General features: G+C 48.6%; 1 protein-coding gene across 1 annotated transcript in view; it reads right to left on the reverse strand.

Moving 5' to 3' along the window:
• Positions 1-10,105: 10,105 nt before the first annotated feature.
• Positions 10,106-20,409, reverse strand: part of LOC147684347 (protein bicaudal D homolog 2-like) — a 130,752-nt gene continuing 120,448 nt past the window's right edge. The window contains exon 9 of the mRNA XM_086940248.1: positions 10,106-12,875. Within this exon, the coding sequence (XP_086796374.1) occupies position 12,875 (1 nt within the window). The 3' untranslated portion in view covers positions 10,106-12,874. The remainder of the gene's footprint in view (positions 12,876-20,409) is intronic.

Raw genomic sequence — 20,409 nt, forward strand, 5'->3', positions numbered from 1 at the left:
CTGTCTGCTGAGCCAGTCTGCTTCTACATTGTCCTTTCCTGGTAGATGTATGGCTAGCAGGTCTATCTTGAGTGGGATGGCCCATCTCCATATCTCCTGCGCTAGTTTCGAAAGCGGGGCCGATTGTGTGTCTCCCCCCCCCCTTCTTGTTGATGTAAAACATCGCTGTTGTGTGGTCTGTCTGGATCAACACTCTCTGGTTGTACAGTTTTGTTTGGAAGGCCTTTATGGCTAGGAAAACTGTCTTCAACTCCAGGTAATTGATGTGTCTGACCGCATCTGCTGGTGTCCACAGGCCTCTTACTTTGAGTTTCTCCATGTGAGCGCCCCACTGGTCTTACATGTACGGAGGTGTCTAGTTCGCGTAACTCCTGTCCGATGTGTTTGTGCTCCACCCTGGGAGTTTTTGCTCGGGTGGGCACATGGAGTTTTATTGAGTCACTTAGGGGCAGGCTGCTGTCCCCCTCTCTTATTATGTCCACATCCATTCCCTCACCGCAAAAAGACTGGCCTCTTTGTTGGTACTGCCAGGACTGTTTTTGCTGCCCCTGCTGTGACTGGGTGTCTGCTTGGTAGGCTTGTAGGAACGCCTGGTGTGATGTTCCTGGCTGGTATCCTCCCCTCAGGTCTTCGTGACCGCGTGCCCCTTTTAGCACCTCTGAACTGCAATGCCCCCATGGATCTTGCAGTCTCGTTATCCTTCTTCAGTTGACTGAGTTTCTGGTCAACTCGGGCCCCGGACAGCGTTTCTCCAATGAACGGTGTGTTAAGGATGCTGTGCTGCACTTCTGGCTTGAAGCCCGAAATTCTGAGCCAGGCTCGTCTTCCCTCCATGATGCCCATCATCATGAGCCTGTCGGATGTGTCTGCTCCGTCCAGGCCAGTCTTGAGGTAAGAACTGGCTACATTCTTCCCCTCTTCGACAATGTTTTCAGCTCTTTGCTTGAATTCCTGTGGCATGTTCTTTACTAACTCGCCCAGCTCTTCCAGGATCTGGTATTGGTGCCTGTTGAGCAGTGCATTGGAATTCGCCATGCGCCAGTGCATTGCGGCATTCCGTTCAATTCTTCTCCCCACCAGGTCCATCCTCTTGCTTTCTTTGTCTGGAGGTGGCCCAGAAGTGGTAGGCACATTGGCCCTCTTTCTTGCCGTGGCTGCGATGATGGAGTCTGCTGAGACCGATCCCTGAATGTAGGGTGGGTCCTTGGAGGAATGTTTATACTTTTTCTTCGTCCTGGGAGTGACTGCTTTGCATGTAGCTGGTTCTTTGAAAGCCTCTTTTCCCTGTGCCATGACACTGTCGAGCATGGGCAGGAACTGGCTCCTGGTTTGTGTAGAGAGCAGTGTCTCAAGAAGGAAGTCTGCTTTCTGCTTTTCTTCGTCAAGTTTTACTTTGAAAACTGCAGCTACATTCCTGATGACTGTTGTAGACCCCGATGTCATCTGGCGGCGAGGGCCTCGAGAGATACGTGTTGACGGCTTCCTCTGGGCTCTCGGTGTCGACGTCCTGCCAATCTATTTCCTGAGTCTCCGAGGATGCAGACCCGAGGAGTGTCCTGCGGTCGTGGTCTCCTTCATCCGCGTAGTAGGAGCCCTCCTCCTCTTCTTGGTCATCGAAGGTCTCGACGCCCACCGACTGTCCTTCGACGTCGTAGTCCTCCTACTCCGTTTCCTCGACCACCTGTAGCCTAGGTTTCGTCGGGATTCCTTCATCCTGGCATCAAAATCTTTTCTCCGTTGCAGGATGTTTTCCATCTCGGCCTTGAGGCGTCTTTTCTTTTTCTCCATTTCGGCTGCATGGTCTGCGTCGAATGGATCGCCGCTCTTTCCGGCGCCGAGCCAACTTTCGTTGTCGAAGGTTTTGATGCAGAGCTGGCTCTCGGGTCCTTCGTTGGCACCGAAGCGCTCTTCAGGTCCCTTTCCCTCGGCGTCGAACGCTCCTTTTCGGGGGCGGTTTTCGACGTCTTTTGCTGTTCTCCAGCTCTCGGAGCCTGGGAGTCCTTCTCAGAGGATCCGCTGTGCTTTGGTGTAGCCGCGGACGCTGAAGTTTTCAGCGTCGGCGCTTTTGAGGTTTGCCCTACATTTTTCGAGATTGGGGGTTGAATATTCTACTTACCAGTATGCATCTGTTCTTGGCATGTAGGGCTGCTGACATTCATATCTGTGCATAGCTCTCCGCCTAGTGTTGGGTCCGGATGATTGCACATTGTTGTCCTGGAAGAGTCTTCGAAGTATCACGAGATAGGTGGCTCCTCCCCTGGACTACAGTGCGCATGGGCATTGACTCCATCCTCAGATTGTTTTTAGCCATTGTGGCCAAGATGGAGTGAAACTAAGTGAATGATGACCATACTAGAAGTATGTGTGAATGCTGCAGCCGCTACAGGCGCCGGGGAGGAGGGTGGGCGATATGAATGTCAGCAGCCCTACATGCCAAGAACAGATGCATACTGGTAAGTAGCATATTCGGTTCGAGGCATATGGGCTGCTGAATTCATATCTGTGCATAGAATACATAGCAGTCCCTCCATTAACGGTGGCCGCCCGTGCCAGCTGCAGCAGTTTGGAAAAGTGTTTTTAGAACAGCCTGCCCTACAGCTGCCTGCTGTTTGGAGTGCACATCAACACAGTAATGTTTTGTAAATGTGTGTATGGTAGACCATGTGGCTGCTCTACATATATCTTCCAAAGGGATATTTCCAAGAAAAGCCATGGAGGCCCCCAACTTTCGGGTGGAGTGGGCCCGTGGTGGAATGGTGAGAGTACGCTTGGCTTTCTGATAGCAGATCTGAATACATTTAACGATCCACCTGGCTATACCAGCCATGGAAATGGGGTTACCATTGTGTTGTGGCGCAAAGGTAACAAAGAGTTGTTTAGTCTTCCTAAAATCCTTGGTCCTATCAATGTAATACATTAGGGCCCTTTTGACATCAAGTGTGTGGAGCATTCTCTCCGCCAGTGACTCCGGATTTTGGAAGAACACAGGTAGTTCTGTAGTCTGGTTGATATGGAACTGAGACACTACCTTAGGAAGGAATTTAGGGTTAGTGCGAAGCACTACCCTGTTAAAATGAATTTGAATAAATGGCAGTTAGTGCCTGGAGTTCACTAACTCGTCGTAGCGACGTAATCGCTATAAGGAAAGCCACTTTCCATGTCAAGAATTGAATCTCGCAGGAATGCAGTGGTTCAAAAGGGGGACCCATCAGCCTGGTGAGGACCACATTGAGGTTCCACTCCGGAGCTGGTGCGTCCGCGGAGGAATGACTCGTTTGAGTCCTTCCAGAAAGGCTTTAATGGCAGGCACCCTGAAAAGTGAGAGGTGCCGTCTGTTTTGGAGATAAGCAGCCATTGCGGATAAATGTATGCGAATGGAAGCATAGGCCAGATTACATCTGTACAAATGTAAGAGATAACAAATGATGTTCTGAATAGATGCATCCAGCGGGTTAATGTTGTGGCCTACACAATAAATTACGAACCGCTTCCACTTCGCCGCATAGCATGCTCTAGTGGTGGGTACAACCAAGATGGATCGCACACCACTAGCCTCTCCTCCGGGTCGCCCCTTAGCACTCTGGTACATGTAGTGCATGTAGATGGACGAGTAAAAAGTAGTTCACCACAGTTGGTGTGAGTAGTTACTCATTATCCCCAAGTTCTCTGGACCCGAGACATGGCCCGGGTTTCGGGACAGTTTCCCTCGTCAGCAGAGCAGTGTTTGGGGTGGATGAGAAGGCCGCCAAGTAACCGTCACAGGCCCTGATGCCTCTCCGGCGCGCAGGTGCGTCTCCAAGAGCTCGTCAGCTCAGGGCTCACGGGAGCCGTTTAAGTACAACCAAGATGGATCGCACACCACTAGCCTCTCCTCCGGGTCGCCCCTTAGCACTCTGGTACATGTAGTGCATGTAGATGGACGAGTAAAAAGTAGTTCACCACAGTTGGTGCGAGTAGTTACTCATTATCTCCAAGTTCTCTGGACCCGAGACATGGCCAGGGTTTCGGGATAGTTTCCCTCGTCAGCCGAGCTCCCGTGAGCCCTGAGCTGACTAGCTCATGGAGACGCACCTGCGCGCCGGAGAGGCATCAGGGCCTGTGACGGTTACTTGGCGGCCTTCTCATCCGCCCCAAACACTGCTCTGCTGACGAGGGAAACTGTCCCGAAACCCGGGCCATGTCTCGGGTCCAGAGAACTTGGGGATAATGAGTAACTACTCGCACCAACTGTGGTGAACTACTTTTTACTCGTCCATCTACATGCACTACATGTACCAGAGTGCTAAGGGGCGACCCGGAGGAGAGGCTAGTGGTGTGCGATCCATCTTGGTTGTGCTCTAGTGGTGGGCTTCCTTGCCTCCCGGATGATGTCCATGCAGTCAGGAGCTAAGTTGAGGTAGCCAAACTCTAAGACCTCAGGAGCCAGATCGCCAGGTGGAGCTGTTGCGGATCTGGATGCTGAATGTCGCCATGGCTCTGCGTCAAAAGCCTGGGTGTGAGGCGCAGCCTTTGATGCAGTACTACGGACAGATCCAGAAACATGGTGTACCATGGTTGGCGAGCCCACGTTGGAGCAACCAGGATGAGAGTCATCGAGTGCTGCTTCAGCTTGCGTGCCACCAGCAGTATTAGGCAAATTTGCGTACGCTTTTCCCCCAGCACCTCTGACCAGTTCATTCATATCGCATTGCCTTGTGACTGTGGGTGTGGAAATATGGTGGCAAAGCTTCGGCATTTTGCGTTCTCCTTTGTGGCGAACAGGTCTATCTCTGGATGACCCCACCTTTGGAAGTACGGGTGGAGTACCAATGGATGTATCTCCCACTCGTGCATTTGGTGACTGTACCTGCTGAGCAGGTCCGCCATCTGATTGTCTTTGCCTGGGAGGTGTTCTGCCATGAGAAAGATGTTTCTCTGAATGGCCCACTTCCACATGCTCTGAGCCAGATGAGACAGCTGTGGAGTGTGTTCCTCCCTGCTTCTGAATGTAGTACATGGCCGTCATGTTGTCCGTCCGGATCAACACGACCTTGTTGCACAGATGTACTTTGAAGGCTTTTAGTGCCATGAAGATCGCCATCAGTTCCAGAACATTGATGTGCATCTTCCTTTGCTGTGGTGTCCATAGTCCCTGCACAGTGTAATTGAGTACATGAGCTCCCCATCCCTGGAGAGAAGCGTCCGTCGTCAGGATGATCTGTGGCACAGGCTCTTGGAACGGTCGTCCCTTGCAAAGGTTTTGTGGATTCCACCAATGCAGAGAGTTGTATGCTCGACCGCTCACCAACACTAGGTCTTTCAACTGTCTGTGAGCCTGAGTCCACTGACGTGCTAAGCACTCCTGAAGCGGACGCATATGTAGTCTCGCGTGCGGGACTATGGAGATGCAGGAGGACATCATGCCTATCAACTGCATGAACACTTGCGCTGGAAGCGAGTGTTGGGGTCTGAATCTTCGTATCAGCGATTGAATGCTGTTGACCCTCACTGAATTTGGCTGTGCTGTGGCTGCCAGAGTGTTTATGGTCGCACCCAGATACTGCCGTATGTGGGCGGGTTGCAGGTCGGATTTTGGGTATTTCAGTGAGAATCCCAGATCGTGAAGAAGGTGAATGGTGTGGGACATGTGGGCGGCACACTGCTGGGCTGACTTTGCCTGGATGAGCCAGTCGTCCAGATAAGGAGACAAAACATTCACGTCTACCCTTAGGTGCGCCGCCACCTTCGCCAGGCACTTTGTAAACACCCTGGGTGCCGTGGTGACCCCGAAAGGCAAAACCTTGAACTGGTAATGTTGGTTTTGGAGGGTGAACCGGAGGTATTTTCTGTGTGACGGGTGCAGCGGAATGTGAAAATACGCATCCTTTAGGTCTAAAGTTGCGAGGAAATCCCCCGGACTGAGAAACGGGAGCACTTGCTGCAGGGTCAGCATATGAAAGTGCTCCGATAGAATGTACTGATTGAGGGGTCTGAGGTCCAGTATGGGTCTGAAGGACCCGTCCTTCTTTGGCATCAAGAAGTACAGTGAGTAAACTCCTGTGCCTCTTTCTTCCACAGCTCGATTGCCCCTTTTTGCAGCATGACGATGACCTCCTGCTGCAATAAGTGCAAGTGCTCGTCGGACATAGGACGGTGTCTTGGTAGCAAGTTGGGTGGAGTGGATGTTAACTCCAGACAATAACCGTACTGTATGAGCTGTGTGACCCACCTGTCTGTGGTGATGGATTTCCAGACCGACAGGAACTTCTGAAGTCTCCCCCCGACCGGTGTTGCGTGGTCGGGGGGCAGTGACAAGGCGTCACTGTTTGTTGGTGGCAGAGGATCTGGAGTTGTTGTTTCCACGACCCCTGCCCGTGGCGCTGTTACCACGATATCCACCTCGACTTTGTTTGGTGTATGTGGACTGCGTGTTGCCTTTGTAGTACTGCGTGGTTTGGGAGCTCTGGCCTCTGGAAACACCTCTAGTGCTTGAGCGGCGAAAAGACCCACCCCTGAATTGCTGGGACTGCAAGGCCCCCATGGACTTAGCAGTTTCAGTGTCCTTCTTAATCTTTTCCAAGGTGGTATCCACCTCTGGGCCAAACAGATGATCAGGATTTACTGTCTGATTAAGAATGGTGGTCTGTATTTCTGGTTTAAACCCAGAGATTCTGAGCCAGGCATGTCGTCTCAACATGACACTAGTGTTGACAGCTCTGGCTGCGGTGTCAGCCGCGTCCAGTGCACATTTAATTGAAGCATTGGATATCAGCTTCCCCTCTTGAATGAGCATCTCAGCTGCCTCCTTGTATTCGTCTGGCAGGTGCTGCAACAGGGTCTCCAGTGTGTCATAGTGTGCCCTGTCATACCTCGCTAGAAGCACTTGTGTATTGGAAATGCGCCAGATATTGGCCGCTTGGGCTGCCACCCTTTTCCCTGATGCCTCAAACACCTTAGATTCTTTGTCTGGGGGAGGAGCATCACCCGTTGTTTGAGAATTGGCCCTCTTCCGGGCATTTGAAACAACAAGAGAGTCCAAAGGCAACTGTCCCTTGATATAAGTAGGATCAGTAGGCGCTGGTTTATACTTCTTCTCAATCCTAGGGTTTATCACCCTGGCTTTGGTAGGCTCCTTAAAGATCTCCCCAGCATGTTTTAAGACACCTTTCAACATAGGTAGAGTCTTGACAGTTCTTTCTGAGACGGAAAAGGTATCAAAAGAAAGTCCACGTCAATGGGGTAAGGATGGAGCTGGACGTCATGGTTTTTAGCCGCCCGTTCAATGAGGGCATTAAACGCTGCTGAATCCTCTGTAGGTGACATTTTCACAGAATAGAGTTGAGTGTCCGGGGCAGAATGAGGATCACCTGGGTCAGCACCAGCAGCCCAGGGATCATTGGTATCATCAGGGTCTGTGTAGACAGGATAGCTGTACTCATCCTTATCATCGCCTTCCCCAGCGTCCACGTCAGAGTAAGTGGGTGAGACATTATGGGCATGTGGAGAAAGTGGTTCCACAAGAACAGGAGTCGAAGTGGAATCCTTCATTTTTCTTTAAAGGAATTTTGTAGGACTCCATTGGCTGTTCTGGGGCAATTTTCCGTTTATGGAGGGAAAGTCTGCCCGTTTCGACATCAATCAAGTGTTCTTGTTGTTCTTCCAATGAAGATTGCCGATGCTTCAAGGTGGGGACCACGGTCGTCGACTTCGGCACCGAGGGCGCCTTCTCGGGCACGCTGGCGCCCATCCTAGGGGTGAAAGCCTTCGGCGCCACCTTCGGCGGCAAAGTGAAGTGAATGGGCGTCGACGCTTTGAGAGGTTTCTCGACCGGCTTCAAAGGTGGAGGATATCTCGGGCCGACAGCCGAGGCCTTTTCCTTGATGCGCTTTAGGGAGTCCGCCACTTGCTTGGAGAAAGCGGCGGACGGTTGCGTTGAGCCGACGGGATCCTTCGAGGCACCACTAGGCGTGGCCTCGCGGGTTGCGCCGCTCTTGGCCTTGTCTTGTTGACGCGGAGTCTCGAGAGCCTTTGATCACCGAGTCCTTTGTTGGTGTCGACCGTCTTCGGCGCCGATTTACTCAGCTCGACCACCTTGACCTTTGTCTTCGGCGCGGCAGACTTAGTCTCGACGCCCTTGACCTGTGTCTTCGGATCGACAACACCCTTCTGCTTTGTCGGCTCCGAGGCCTTCGATCCGACCAAAGTAATGCGCAATTTCGGTTTCGAGGGGGGCACCAGTGCTTTTGCTTGCGTCGAGACCGTTGGTTTCACTTTCGATTTTGCAGGGTGCGGCTCAATAGTAATGTCCGTAGCCGAGCCCGAAGGCAGGACCGTAGAACCCATTGTAAGATCTTGGGTAAGGCCTAATGGCAATCCCTCGACCTGAGCCTTTTGAAGCGTTTCGGCCCCAATGTCAGTTTGAGTTAGCTCGTCGCTCGAGCTATCCTCCATGGCCCCAAAGGTCCCGTCGTCGTCTCCTACCTAGTCGACGACTTCTTCAGCTTCGAACATTTCAGCGTCCGCGTCGTAGTTCTAGTCGACCTCCGACGCAGGATTCGACAGGTTTTCACCAACTTCCCGTCAGCTTCCTCCTCAACATCCCCGGCATCGAAGATGTCCACAGGCGCCGGTGCAGTTTGCTGGGCCTCCTGGCGCGCAGCGCGTCGATGTTTAAGCGTCTTCTTGGACCTGAAACGGGAACAAGCCATGCAACTGGCTTCATCATGGTCCGGCGACAGACACTTGTTGCACACCGGGTGGACGTCGATGTGGGGGTACTTGGAGTTGCAGACGGGACATCTCTTGAACGGGCTCCGTTCCATGATGAGTAGTCGATAGGGTCTGTGGCGTTGACTGGGCCCTCCGCGCCGAAAGCACGCGGTTCTATGGAATCCGGCTCGGAACCGAGCTGGAAGAATTAGGCACTGAATGCAAGACTATACCGACGAAGAAACTAAAGACCTTTTGGTCTTAAGAAAGTTTTTTTATCGATTCCGACTAGAGGGAACCAATATACATCCGAATCCAATGGCGGAAAAAAACAATCTGAGGATGGAGTCGATGCCCATGCGCACTGTAGTCCAGGGGAGGAGCCACCTATCTCGTGATACTTCGAAGACTCTTCCAGGACAACAATGTGCAATCATCCGGACCCAACACTAGGCAGCGATCTATGCACTGATATGAATTCAGCAGCCCACATGCCTCGAACCTCTCTGTGCCTTAGGTGCCGTAGAGTCTCCTACCTTCTTTGGAGTCTTCCTAATATCGGTCTCTACGACCGTGTAGCCGTCGTGTTCGGCGGCCGCTTTGTCCTCCTCGTCTGAGGATAGCCCCAGGCCTCGAAGGGACGGTGGCTGTCCCATGCCCTGCATGGTGGCGTTGGCTATCCTTTGTCTCTCTCTCACTCGAAGAGTCTTCGGCGTGAAGGCGGAGCAGGCGTTGCAGTCCATGCTCGCGTGGTCGACCGGTGGGCAAAGGTTGCAGACCGGGTGCTGGGCCTTCTGCGCGTACTTGTGGTGGCAGTTACGGCAGAATTTGAAAGGAGTGTTGTCCATCTCATGCGTTCAGGGGGACCCCTGAGCTTGCATTCTCCGATGGACGTCGAAGTTCTTGAAGTTCTTCTTCTCCTTCGTCGTCCTCTTCGATGATGCAGTCTCCTGTAGTCTTCTCAATCTCTGTTCTTACAAAAAGTGCGTATTTTTCTTCTTCTTTCTCCAAAAATGTCTGGAGCCCTTTCGGGAACGATCCAGACCCAACAGCGGAAAAAAGAATCTGAAGATGGCGCCCAGGAGTGGGAGCTTCCGCAGGAAGCGTGCTGACTTAACCGGAAATACACCAAAGGAGGGACGTAGACGCCCACCTGGGATAGAAAAAAAGAAAGAAAAGGCTACGAATCCGGACCCAACCACAAGACCACTGAATAATGGACAGCATAGTGAATCCAGAAAGATTAACGCTGCAAAACTAACTTATCACACTACTGATTTTTACACCACACAGGGCATCAAGACAAGCATCCTCAACACAGAGAATTAATAAAAATGCAATCCCACTGTGTTTATTTATGGACAATTATAAAAAAAACAGCCCCCCCCTTCTTGACAAGGAAAAGACTACCCACACAACAAGTTTAAAACTGTTTATTGCATGATAAACAGCAGTATTTTGACTCCAGTGAATAAACCGTACAATGCCACTTACAATAGGAGAAGCAGTGCTCACACATCAATACTGATTCAGTTTTAACAAAGCTGTGTCCTTTAAATGCACAAATATAATCTTCTGTGATTGAAACTGCAAATAATACAAAATGGCAAGATACAACATGGCATGGTAACAGACATCACGTGAAGCTGAGGAAATCTGTCACAATTTTCCTTGTCTCTTTTTAATCAAACACTGCTTGAGGACACCTCTTGGGGAAAAAGAAGTAAGGATGAATGTTCTGGTTCCCTTTCACCAGTGAGGACCTTAGGGTTCTTTATACTGATGTTACTAAGGGTCAGGGTGGTTATCGAGTCACATACCTTGCTTTTGAGGAAGCAGTCTGTGCTAGAGATGGGTTGAAACCTTGGGCTGGGAGACGATGGAGAGAAATTATATGCCCGTGCTGTGGATGGGTGAGGAAGATGGAGAGAAAAAAGCTAAGTTGGCAGGGGTCATGTGGAAGAAGTGTGATGCATGTTCCAAGGAAACAAGGAAGGTTGGTTAAGTGGTGGGGTTTTTGGAGGGTGGACGATGGGTATGGTGCCTTTGGTGGCAGCAAGGCAGGAAATGCCCTGCCTGAACTAAGTAGAGAAGGAGAAACACCCCTGGTTGTGATATAGAACTGACTTAGTGGGGGTGGGTGGGAGATGTGGTTAACGTGTATACGCTGGTTTGAGAGGAGGACAAATGAGAAAGAAGGTGCGAGGATGAATATCTGTTTGTGTTGCAGAGGCGGTGGTTGATAAACAATGTGCTTGAGATGGGGAAGGAGTTGTGTTGGCCCTGCTGGAATTTGAATCTGTGATCTTCAGATTTGGGTAGGATTAAACCGTTACCCAAGTAGATATGGCCTGCCATGTGTCTTTCTAGGTGAATATTGGATCTTTAAGCAATTTCTCCCCACCATTCTCCCACGCCCCCCAGTTACCAGGACTCCGAATATATTAGTTCCATCCAAAGTCATAATTGTGCTATCCATTTGCTCTGTCCGACCAGGAAAATCTATCAGCTGTACAATTAAAATGGAGTGGGAATACAAAATGGTGTATATAAAAATCTAATGTTGGTTAACAGTCTCAAGTCTGAAAAATACATAATGCTTAAGATCACACTAAGTGTCCGCAGTGTCAAGCCAGCTCACATCAAAGTAATCTTTCAGCCCTTGAAGCCCCAGGGTCTTCACTAGGTTTTTTTCCCCCTTCAAAATCAGAGTGCTTGGTTAACAGTGCATTTATAAGCCCTTCTAGTTGAAGGGGAGGAGATAAGTATTATTTTATGCCATACCTGCTGAGTCAGTGAGAAGTGGGAATCATCTTGGACCCAGCAACGGTTCGAACCGTCTGGACTTGGATGTTCTTTTTTTAAAAGAAATGGCACGTCAAAAGTTTGACGTGAGGGCTACCGAATCACTTAGAGAAAAATACAAGGAACATCCTTTACAACGCAACTACTACCCCGCACTACCATTACAACGCGGGGATTAAAACGAAAGTCGTTACAACTTTTGCTGGAGGGCACTGTTGGATAGGGAATAGTTTAATTTTCTATCCAACACCTTCCCTACTATCCACGGGGACTGGAGTTAGAATAGAAAATTAAACTATTCCACTCTCCAGCTCCCCCCAACGCAAGTCGTTGTAACGACTTGCGTTGTAATCCCCGCGTTGTAATGGCATGCGGGGTAAAAGCATGCGTTGTACTGACATACAACCGAAAAATACTTATGCCTCATTTTTGGTAAAACAGCACACTAACATATAAACTATCTGTGTAAGGCACTTTAGGGAATGCATACTACTGCTAATGTCGGTCATGGAAAAGTACAGCTGCACTGTATTTGAATACACTATTGAACACTGAGTTAGTAACAGTCATACAAAAGGAGCCTTGATTTGGAAATAGCTATGCGTCAGGCAGTTTTACCACACCGCGTGGAAAGGTGCATCATTGTCCACGTCCACGAGACAGGTCAAATTAACCCCTCACCCCACCTCGAAGAGATTCTTACTGCAAAATCTCCTTATGGAAAGCGGGGCCTGCATTTTTTTAAACGACAAATCTTGTTTCAGCTTAACCAAATGAGGTACACTGGCATGTCCCTGCAAACCATGCCTCCCGAGACCCTGAAACATATTCCCCTTCAATATCAAATAAATAAAACATTTAAAAATCTCCATTAAAAAAAAAATCTTAAAAAATAATAAGCTGCAGAACAAAGCCAGGAATACTATTCTCTCTCCCACAACCAGGATTATGTTGACAGAAATGCTCCACTGTCATGGAGAAAAAAAAGCAGAATAGAAAATGTTCCTAACAAATATTAAAGATTTCTTCGCAATGATATTTTTTTGTAAAACAACTGGGTCACAGTGATGGCTGTCCAGGAAATACACTAGATCAGTCTATTTGCACTGTCCTTTCTAAAGGCAGCACCGAAACACAAAAGTTATACCATTGATAATTTTAGATAAATGATAACAAAAGTGTATCAGCATCCACGGGATGGTCCACCCAGAAGCAGGAGGCAGATGTCAGAAGGCTAGGGAGACAGTCGCGAGTCCGGCCTTTGCAGGGGGAAGCGCAGATATCATCCAGGTGACGCCGGAAGGAAACTCGAGGAAGGATATGACATCTTGGGAAAAGGAATCAGCAGCATCCTGCACCACACAGCTGGGTCCTGCCCATCTCTGGAAAGGAAACAAAAGCACCTCAGAATTGAAGGGAGCGGTGTTTTGGCGCATCATCAAAGTAGCATTAAGTGGTGCATCCTTTGATCAGTCTGCGCGGCTAGATCAGGAAAGGAGAAGATGGCTTGATATAGTACTGGACAGCAGGCATTTATATTAATTCAAGAACACCTAAAAACAGTTTAAAATCTATTTTTAAATGCCCCGATATCCCAATGTTCAATGATGAGGAAACTTCCCTATGTATTCTTCGGAATGTGTCTGGTGGGATCCTAAACCGGGTGTTCTGGAACACGTATAGGAGTCTAGGGAGTGTCATTTTAAAAATAGCAGCCCTGCCCATCAACAAGATAGGCAGGGAGCCCCAATGGGCTACATCCTCTCTCAACCTACCTAGTTCTGGGGTCACGTTCAAGCTTAGGAAGTCTTGTGGGTCCCTGGTTACATGTATTCCCAAGTATTTGAAGCTGTTCAACTCCACATCAGCAGCACACTCGGACAGGAGCCAGACCCCCCCCCCCCCGCTTCTCCAGTAACAGATAGACAACCATTTTCACAAATATTGAACATTTTAAGATTCTTTTCTGCACTGAAATACATAAAACATGTGGTCCATTATTTCATTTGGTTGTTTTGGGGTGTTCATTTATGTCTGTACATAAAGATAAAACCCTAATCGGCTTCTGATGTCGAGTTACTATTTGATTGGATAGACGTGATCCCGGCGAGCAAGATGCCGATGACTGACGTGGATTCGCCAGACACCAACCACTGACGCACAGGGGTACTGCTAAGAAAAAAATCTCCGGATCCAGTCTGACGCCTGGGGGGTAATTTTAAAGTAAGGAATCTATAACCAACTGTCTCTTTCAGATGATTTTATTTTGGTTATATGGGCCATTGGCACAACAAGTAACTGTAAGTCTATAGAACTGTAAGAATGCTAATGGGGTGTACCTTTTAAAGGACGGTTTCCCTCACCCACCCGAAGGTGGTATGCTTCATCACAGGATAACCTCCTCACACTATGAACTTTGTCATAGTGCGGGCTTCAACCCTCTCTTTGAGAGGCAGGAGCTCAGGTATGTTTTGTTTGTGTCCAAGAGGTATTCTAAATACCTTAAGTGAAGTGGCTGTGGTGAGGGACGTTCAAACAAACAATTTGTGATTGGGAGTTAAAACTAGTTCTGGGGTACATGATTAGGTTTATTCTGGCGTCACCAGACCAAGGTTAAAATCAGACTATGACCGGGAGGAATTAGACCGGTCATAGGGCGCAGGGTAGGTGGACATGTATCAGCCTTAGTACCCTCATAGGAGGTGTGGTGGCCTTCTTCAGGATCTCATGTGTGTTACTAAAAATTAGGTGTAACAGATGTAAAAACAAGATAACACATTAGTGAATACAGAACCAGTGGTTGGAGTGATCGGAATTGCCTAAAAGAGACAACATGTTTCAGTGTTAAACATACATTATGTGTTGGTATTCATACCACAGAATTCTGGTGCCCAGAATATTTCGGGGATCTATAGTGGTTAGCATTGCTTTGCCGGGGGCCAATACCTCAAACAAGACTGAGCATGATAATTAAGAAGCATCGGATAACCTGCAGAAGTCAGGCAACCTACCCTAACTTTACCTTGGCACAAAACTCAAGGTGTCATTGAGTCTTATAAATTTAGGACAGGTGCAAGTCAACAACTTGAGACAGATGACTCAATTGCAAACTACAGGTCATGTAATTAGTATCAATTGTAAAATGATTAAAAGCATAGAGAGATGCTTTGAAATGGTTGTGGAGCCCGATATGTGCATGTTGCCAGAATCAACAAGTCTTAGTTGGATTGGTTCTGATGATAGGATGCCAAGCCTTAAAATGTCACATATATATGCGTCTTGTACTAGATGTAGTTATATTACTATTATAGTAAGTGACGTACACAATTGGGTAGCATTATCAATATTCAATAAAAAAACCTGTATTCGGATACAGAAATTATATCCATAAAAGTACACAAATGTCAGTAAAATGTAAAAAAATTTTAAAGAAAAATTTAAAATATTTAAAAATGCATAGTATACATCAAAAGAGAAAATGTTTATACACTAATACATTCACGATAAAAAGAAGTTAGGTGGTACAATATTTTTTAAAAACCTAGTGCAAAAGGATTTCTGACCAATAGCAGCAAGAATAGATATAGGACAGTCAGAATCAATTTACTACCACCAAAATATACTAATATTGCAAGGGCGCACTCATGGGGCATCAGCTTTAAATAGACAACCAAACGGTGATTAGTCTTTTTAGGATTTCAATCATAGTTTTTACGATATTTGATACATGCTTTTAAAAAACAGACTATGGGGTTAACACTGTACTCAGTGTCTAAACATTGTAAGGCAAGAAGTGCTGGGAGGCAGCGGTCTAGGCCCATGTGTTTTACCAAGGGGATAATCCACTGCCTACGTGGGTATTCATAGAGGCTGCAGAAAAAGACTATGTGCAAAAGTGATTGCTCGGACTGCCCATCACAAGGACAAGGAATAAGGTTTAAAGACCAGTAATTTTTCTTCGGAAATGTTAGTATCCGATGGTAGATATTAAACCGGAACCGTGTCAGTAAGGAATATGCTACTTACCAGTATGCATCTGTTCTTGGCATGTAGGACCGCTAACATTCATATCTTGTGCATAGATCGCCGCTTAGTGCTGGGTCCGGATGATTGCACCTTGTTGTCCTGGAAGAGTCTTCGAAGTATCACGAGATAGGTGGCTCCTCCCCTGGACTACAGTACGCATGGGCATCATCTCCATCCTTAGATTGTTTTTCGCCATTGTGGCAGAGATGGAGTCCAATACGATACCTGATGACCATGCTTTGTAAATAATTCTGACTGCTACAGCTGCGACAGGCACCGGGGAGGATGGGCGGGCGATATGAATGTTAGCGGCCCTACATGCCAAGAACAGATGCATACTGGTAAGTAGCATATTCCGTTCGAGACATGTGGGCCGCTAAATTCATATCTTGTGCATAGACTAAATAGCAGTTTCTCCCTTAGCGGTGGTTGTCCGAGCCAGCTGCAGCAGCCTGAAAGAGGGACTAGAAAAGCCTGTCCTACAGCAGATTGATACTTGGAATGTACATCAACATAGTAGTGTTTGGTGAAAGTATGTATGTTATTCCATGTGGCTGCTCTACATATGTCCTCTAAAAGAATGTTACCCAGGAAAGCCATGGATGCCCCTAGCTTGCGTGTTGAATGCGCTCTTCGGGGGACTGTTAGTGTGCGTTTAGCCTTCTGATAACAAATCTGAATACACTTAACAATCCATCTGGCTATACCTGATTTTTAAATGGGTTTGCCCTTGTGCTGTGGTAAAAAAGCAACGAAGAGTTGTTTAGTCTTCCTGAAATCCTTCGTCCTGTCTATATAGTACAGGAGAGCTCTTTTGACGTCCAAAGTGTGCAGTGCCCTTTCTGCCACTGAGTCTGGATTAGGGAAGAAAACTGGCAGTTCAATAGTTTGATTAAAGTGGAACTGAGAAACTACCTTGGGCATGAATTTAGGGTTAGTGCGTAGTACCACCCTATTTGCGTGAACCTGTATAAAAGGTTCTTGAATGGTTAGGGCTTGCAGCTCGCTAACCAGTCTCAGCGACGTGATCGCTACTAAGAAGGCAACCTTCCACGTTAGGAACTGTATCTCCACAAGAGTCAAGAGGTTCGAAAGGAGGTCCCATCAGTCTGGTCAAAACTACATTAAGATTCCAGACCGGTGAAGGTGGTCTTCTGGGTGGAATGACTCGTTTGAGTCCCTCCATAAAAGCTTTTATGGCCGGCACTCTGAACAGTGAAAGGCATTGCCTGTTCTGTAAGTAAGCCGCCATTGCCGCCAAATGAATACGTATAGAACTGTATGCCAGATTGCATCTGTATAAATGTAACAGGTAACAAATAATGTCCTGTGTCGATGCATCTAGCGGGTTTACGTCATGGTTGGAACAGTAAATGACAAAACGTTTCCATTTGGCAGCATAGCAGGCCCTAGTGGTAGGCCGTCTTGCCTCCTTAATGATGTCCATACAATCAGGAGGCAGATTCAGATACCCAAATTCTATGACTTCAGGAGCCATATCGCAAGGTTTAACTGTTGCGGATCTGGGTGCTGAACTTCGCCATGGCTTTGAGTGAGAAGACTGGGTGTAAGGCGCAGTCTTTGATGAGGCACCACGGAAAGTTCTAGGAATGTGGTGTACCATGCTTGCCTCGCCCACGATGGAGCAACCGGGATGAGAGTCATCGAGTGCTGTCTGAGTTTACATGCCACCACAGGTATGAGCGGGGCCGGCGGAAAAGCGTACGCAAATCTGCCTGACCAGTTCATCCATATCGCATTGCCCTGAGACAGCGGGTGTGGGAACCTGGCGGCGAAGTTTGGGCATTTTGCGTTCTCGTTTGTGGCGAACAGGTCGATGTCTGGATGCCCCCACTGCCGGAAGTACGGTTGTAGCACCGAGGGATGAATCTCCCACTCGTGCACCTGATGGCTGTGCCTGCTGAGCAGATCCGCCATCTGGTTGTCCTGGCCCGGGAGGTGCTCCGCCATGAGGAAAATGTTCCTCTGAATGGCCCATTTCCACATACTCTGTGCCAAGTGTGACAACTGTGGAGAGTGAGTACCTCCCTGCTTCTGAATGTAATACATGGCCGTCATGTTGTCCGTCCGGATCAACACGACCTTGTTGCACAGATGTATCTTGAAAGCCTTCATTGCCATGAAGATTGCCATCAATTCCAGCAGATTGATGTGCATCTTCCTCTGTTGATCCGACCATAGACCCTGCACTGTGTAAAGAAAGAGATGCGCCCCCCACCCCAGGAGGGATGCGTCCGTCGTGAGCACCATTTGTGGACAGGCTCTTGGAACTGTCGTCCCTTGCAAAGGTTGCGTGGATTCCACCAATGCAGAGAGTTGTACGCACAACCGGTCACCAACACTAGGTCTTTCAATTGTCCTTGAGCCGGATTCCACTGTCGCGCCAAACACTCTTGGAGCGGACGCATGTGCGGGACTATGAAAATGCAGGAGGCCATCATGCCTATCAACTGCAGAAACACTTGCGCCTGTAGTGAGTGTTGTGGTCTGAATTTGCGAATCAGCAGTTGCATGCTGTCGATTCGCACAATGTTTGGCTGGGCTGTAGCTGTCACAGTGTCCAACGTCGCTCCCAGGTACTGCTGTACTTGAGCGGGTTGAAGATGCGACTTGGGATAGTTCAAAGAAAATCCCAAACTGTGCAGAAGATGAATTGTGCGGGACACGTGGCTGGCGCACTGCTGGGCCGACTTTGCTTGCACAAGAAAGTCGTTCAGGTAAGGGTAGACATGAAAGTGTTGTCTCCGAAGGTGTGCCGCCACTGTAGCCAAGCCCTTGGTGAATACTCTGGGAGCAGTGGTCACCCCAAAGGGTAGTACCTTGAACTGGTAATGCTTGTTCTGTATAGTGAACCGGAGGTATTTCCTGTGTGCCTGATGTATGGGTATGTGGAAATATGCATCCTTCAGATCCAGAGTTGCCAGGAAATCCCCCTGACTGAGCAATGGCAGGACCTGCTGCAGAGTCAGCATGTGGTAATGTTCTGAAAGGATGTATAGGTTCAAGGGCCTCAGATCCAGAATGTGTCTGAGAGACCCATCCTTCTTTGGGACTAAGAAATAGAGAGAGTACACCCCTGTCCCGTGCTCCTCTAGAGGCACCAGTTCTATGGCCCCTTTTTGCAGCATGCTGGCCACTTCTTGCTGTAATAAGTTTATGTGCTCTGCGGACATAGGATGGTGTCTTGGGGGTATGTCGGGTGGAGTGGATGTCAGTTCTAAACAATACTGGTACTGGATAAGTTGCCTCACCCACCTGTCTGTGGTAATGCCTTCCCAGACCGGCAGGAACTGCTGGAGTCGTCCCCCGACCGGTGTTACATGGTCCGGGGGCAGTGACAAGACGTCACTGTTTGGTATTTGCTGAGGACCTGGTGTTATTATTTCCACGTCCTCTGCCTTTGGCGCCGTTACCACGGTATCCATCTCTATTTTTCTTGTTAAAGGTGGTCTGCGCACCACCTTTATTGTATTGTGTTTGCTGAGATGTTTGCCCTCTTGACGGCCCTCTACTACCTGAGCGACGAAAAGAACCCCCTCTGAACTGTTGAGACTGCAAGGCCCCCATAGACAGCCGTCTCGGCGTCCTTCTGGATCTTTTCAAGAATTGTGTCAACGTCAGGCCCAAACAAGAAATCTGGGTTAACGGGGTGATTGAGCAAACTTGTTTGTATTTCTTGCTTAAATCCTGAAATTCGTAACCATGCCTGCCTCCTTAGCATCACACTAGTGTTAATGGCCCTAGCTGCAGTGTCAGCTGAATCTAGTGCACACTTGATAGAAGCGTTTGATATCAGTTTCCCTTCCTGAATCAACATTTCCGCCCCTTCTCTATATTCATCAGGCAAGTGTTGCAACAATTGCTCTAGTGTATCATAGTGAGCCCTATCGTATCTAGCCAGTAGAGCCTGTGTATTGGCTATTCTCCAAATATTTGCTGCCTGCGCAGCAACCCACTTCCCAGAGGCTTCTAATACTTTAGATTCTTTGTCTGGGGGAGGAGCATCACCACTTGTTTGTGAGTTCGCCCTCTTCCGGGCATTGGAGACCACCAAAGATTCCAATGGCAATTGACCCCTTATATACGTAGGGTCCACAGGAGCAGGCTTGTATTTCTTTTCAATACGTGGGTTCACCACCCTTGCTCTGGTTGTGTCCTTGAAAATGTCATTGGCGTGCTTAAGGACACCCTTCAACATCGGCAGCGTCTTCACTGATCTGTCCGACGTAGAGAAGGTATCAAACAGAAAGTCCTCCTCAACTGGGTCTGCATGCATGACCACATCGTGGTTCAACGCTGCCCTTTCAATTAGAGCGTTGAACGCCGCAGTATCCTCTGTGGGTGCTGTCTTGACTTGGTAACACTGGGTGTCCGCCGTGCCTTGATCGTCAGGCACATCCTGCGAGTCATCCTGATTAGAGTCATCAGGATAGTTGAATTGCTCGTAATTTTGGGCATCCCCCCTACCATCATCCGTGCGTGTGGGGGAATGTGTAAAGGCTTGTCCATAAGGCCTTACGGACTCGAAAAGGACTGGCGAGGAAGCAGAGTCTCTTTTCCTTTTAAGTGGGATTTGATAGGATTCCATTGGCTTCTCCGGCAAGATCTTCCGTTTGAAAAGGGTGAGTCTTCGGTTGCAGAGTCAATGTACAACTTCTTTGAGCTTTCAGAAGAAGGTTGATTGGAACCGACGCCTTCAGGAGTGGCGGTCGTCCCCTTAAGTTTTGACATCATTTTCTCAGGGTCGGTGCCCTGTGCTCGCTTAGACGTTTTAGGTCTTGCGGTCGGAGGCAGTCCAAAGACTATAGGTGGAGGCCCCGATGGCTGTTTGACTTTTTTCGCGGCCATCGCCAACTTCGAGCCAGTTGT

This window comes from Lissotriton vulgaris, chromosome 10 (assembly GCF_964263255.1).
Source record: "Lissotriton vulgaris chromosome 10, aLisVul1.2, whole genome shotgun sequence".
NCBI classification, from domain to species: domain Eukaryota; kingdom Metazoa; phylum Chordata; class Amphibia; order Caudata; family Salamandridae; genus Lissotriton; species Lissotriton vulgaris.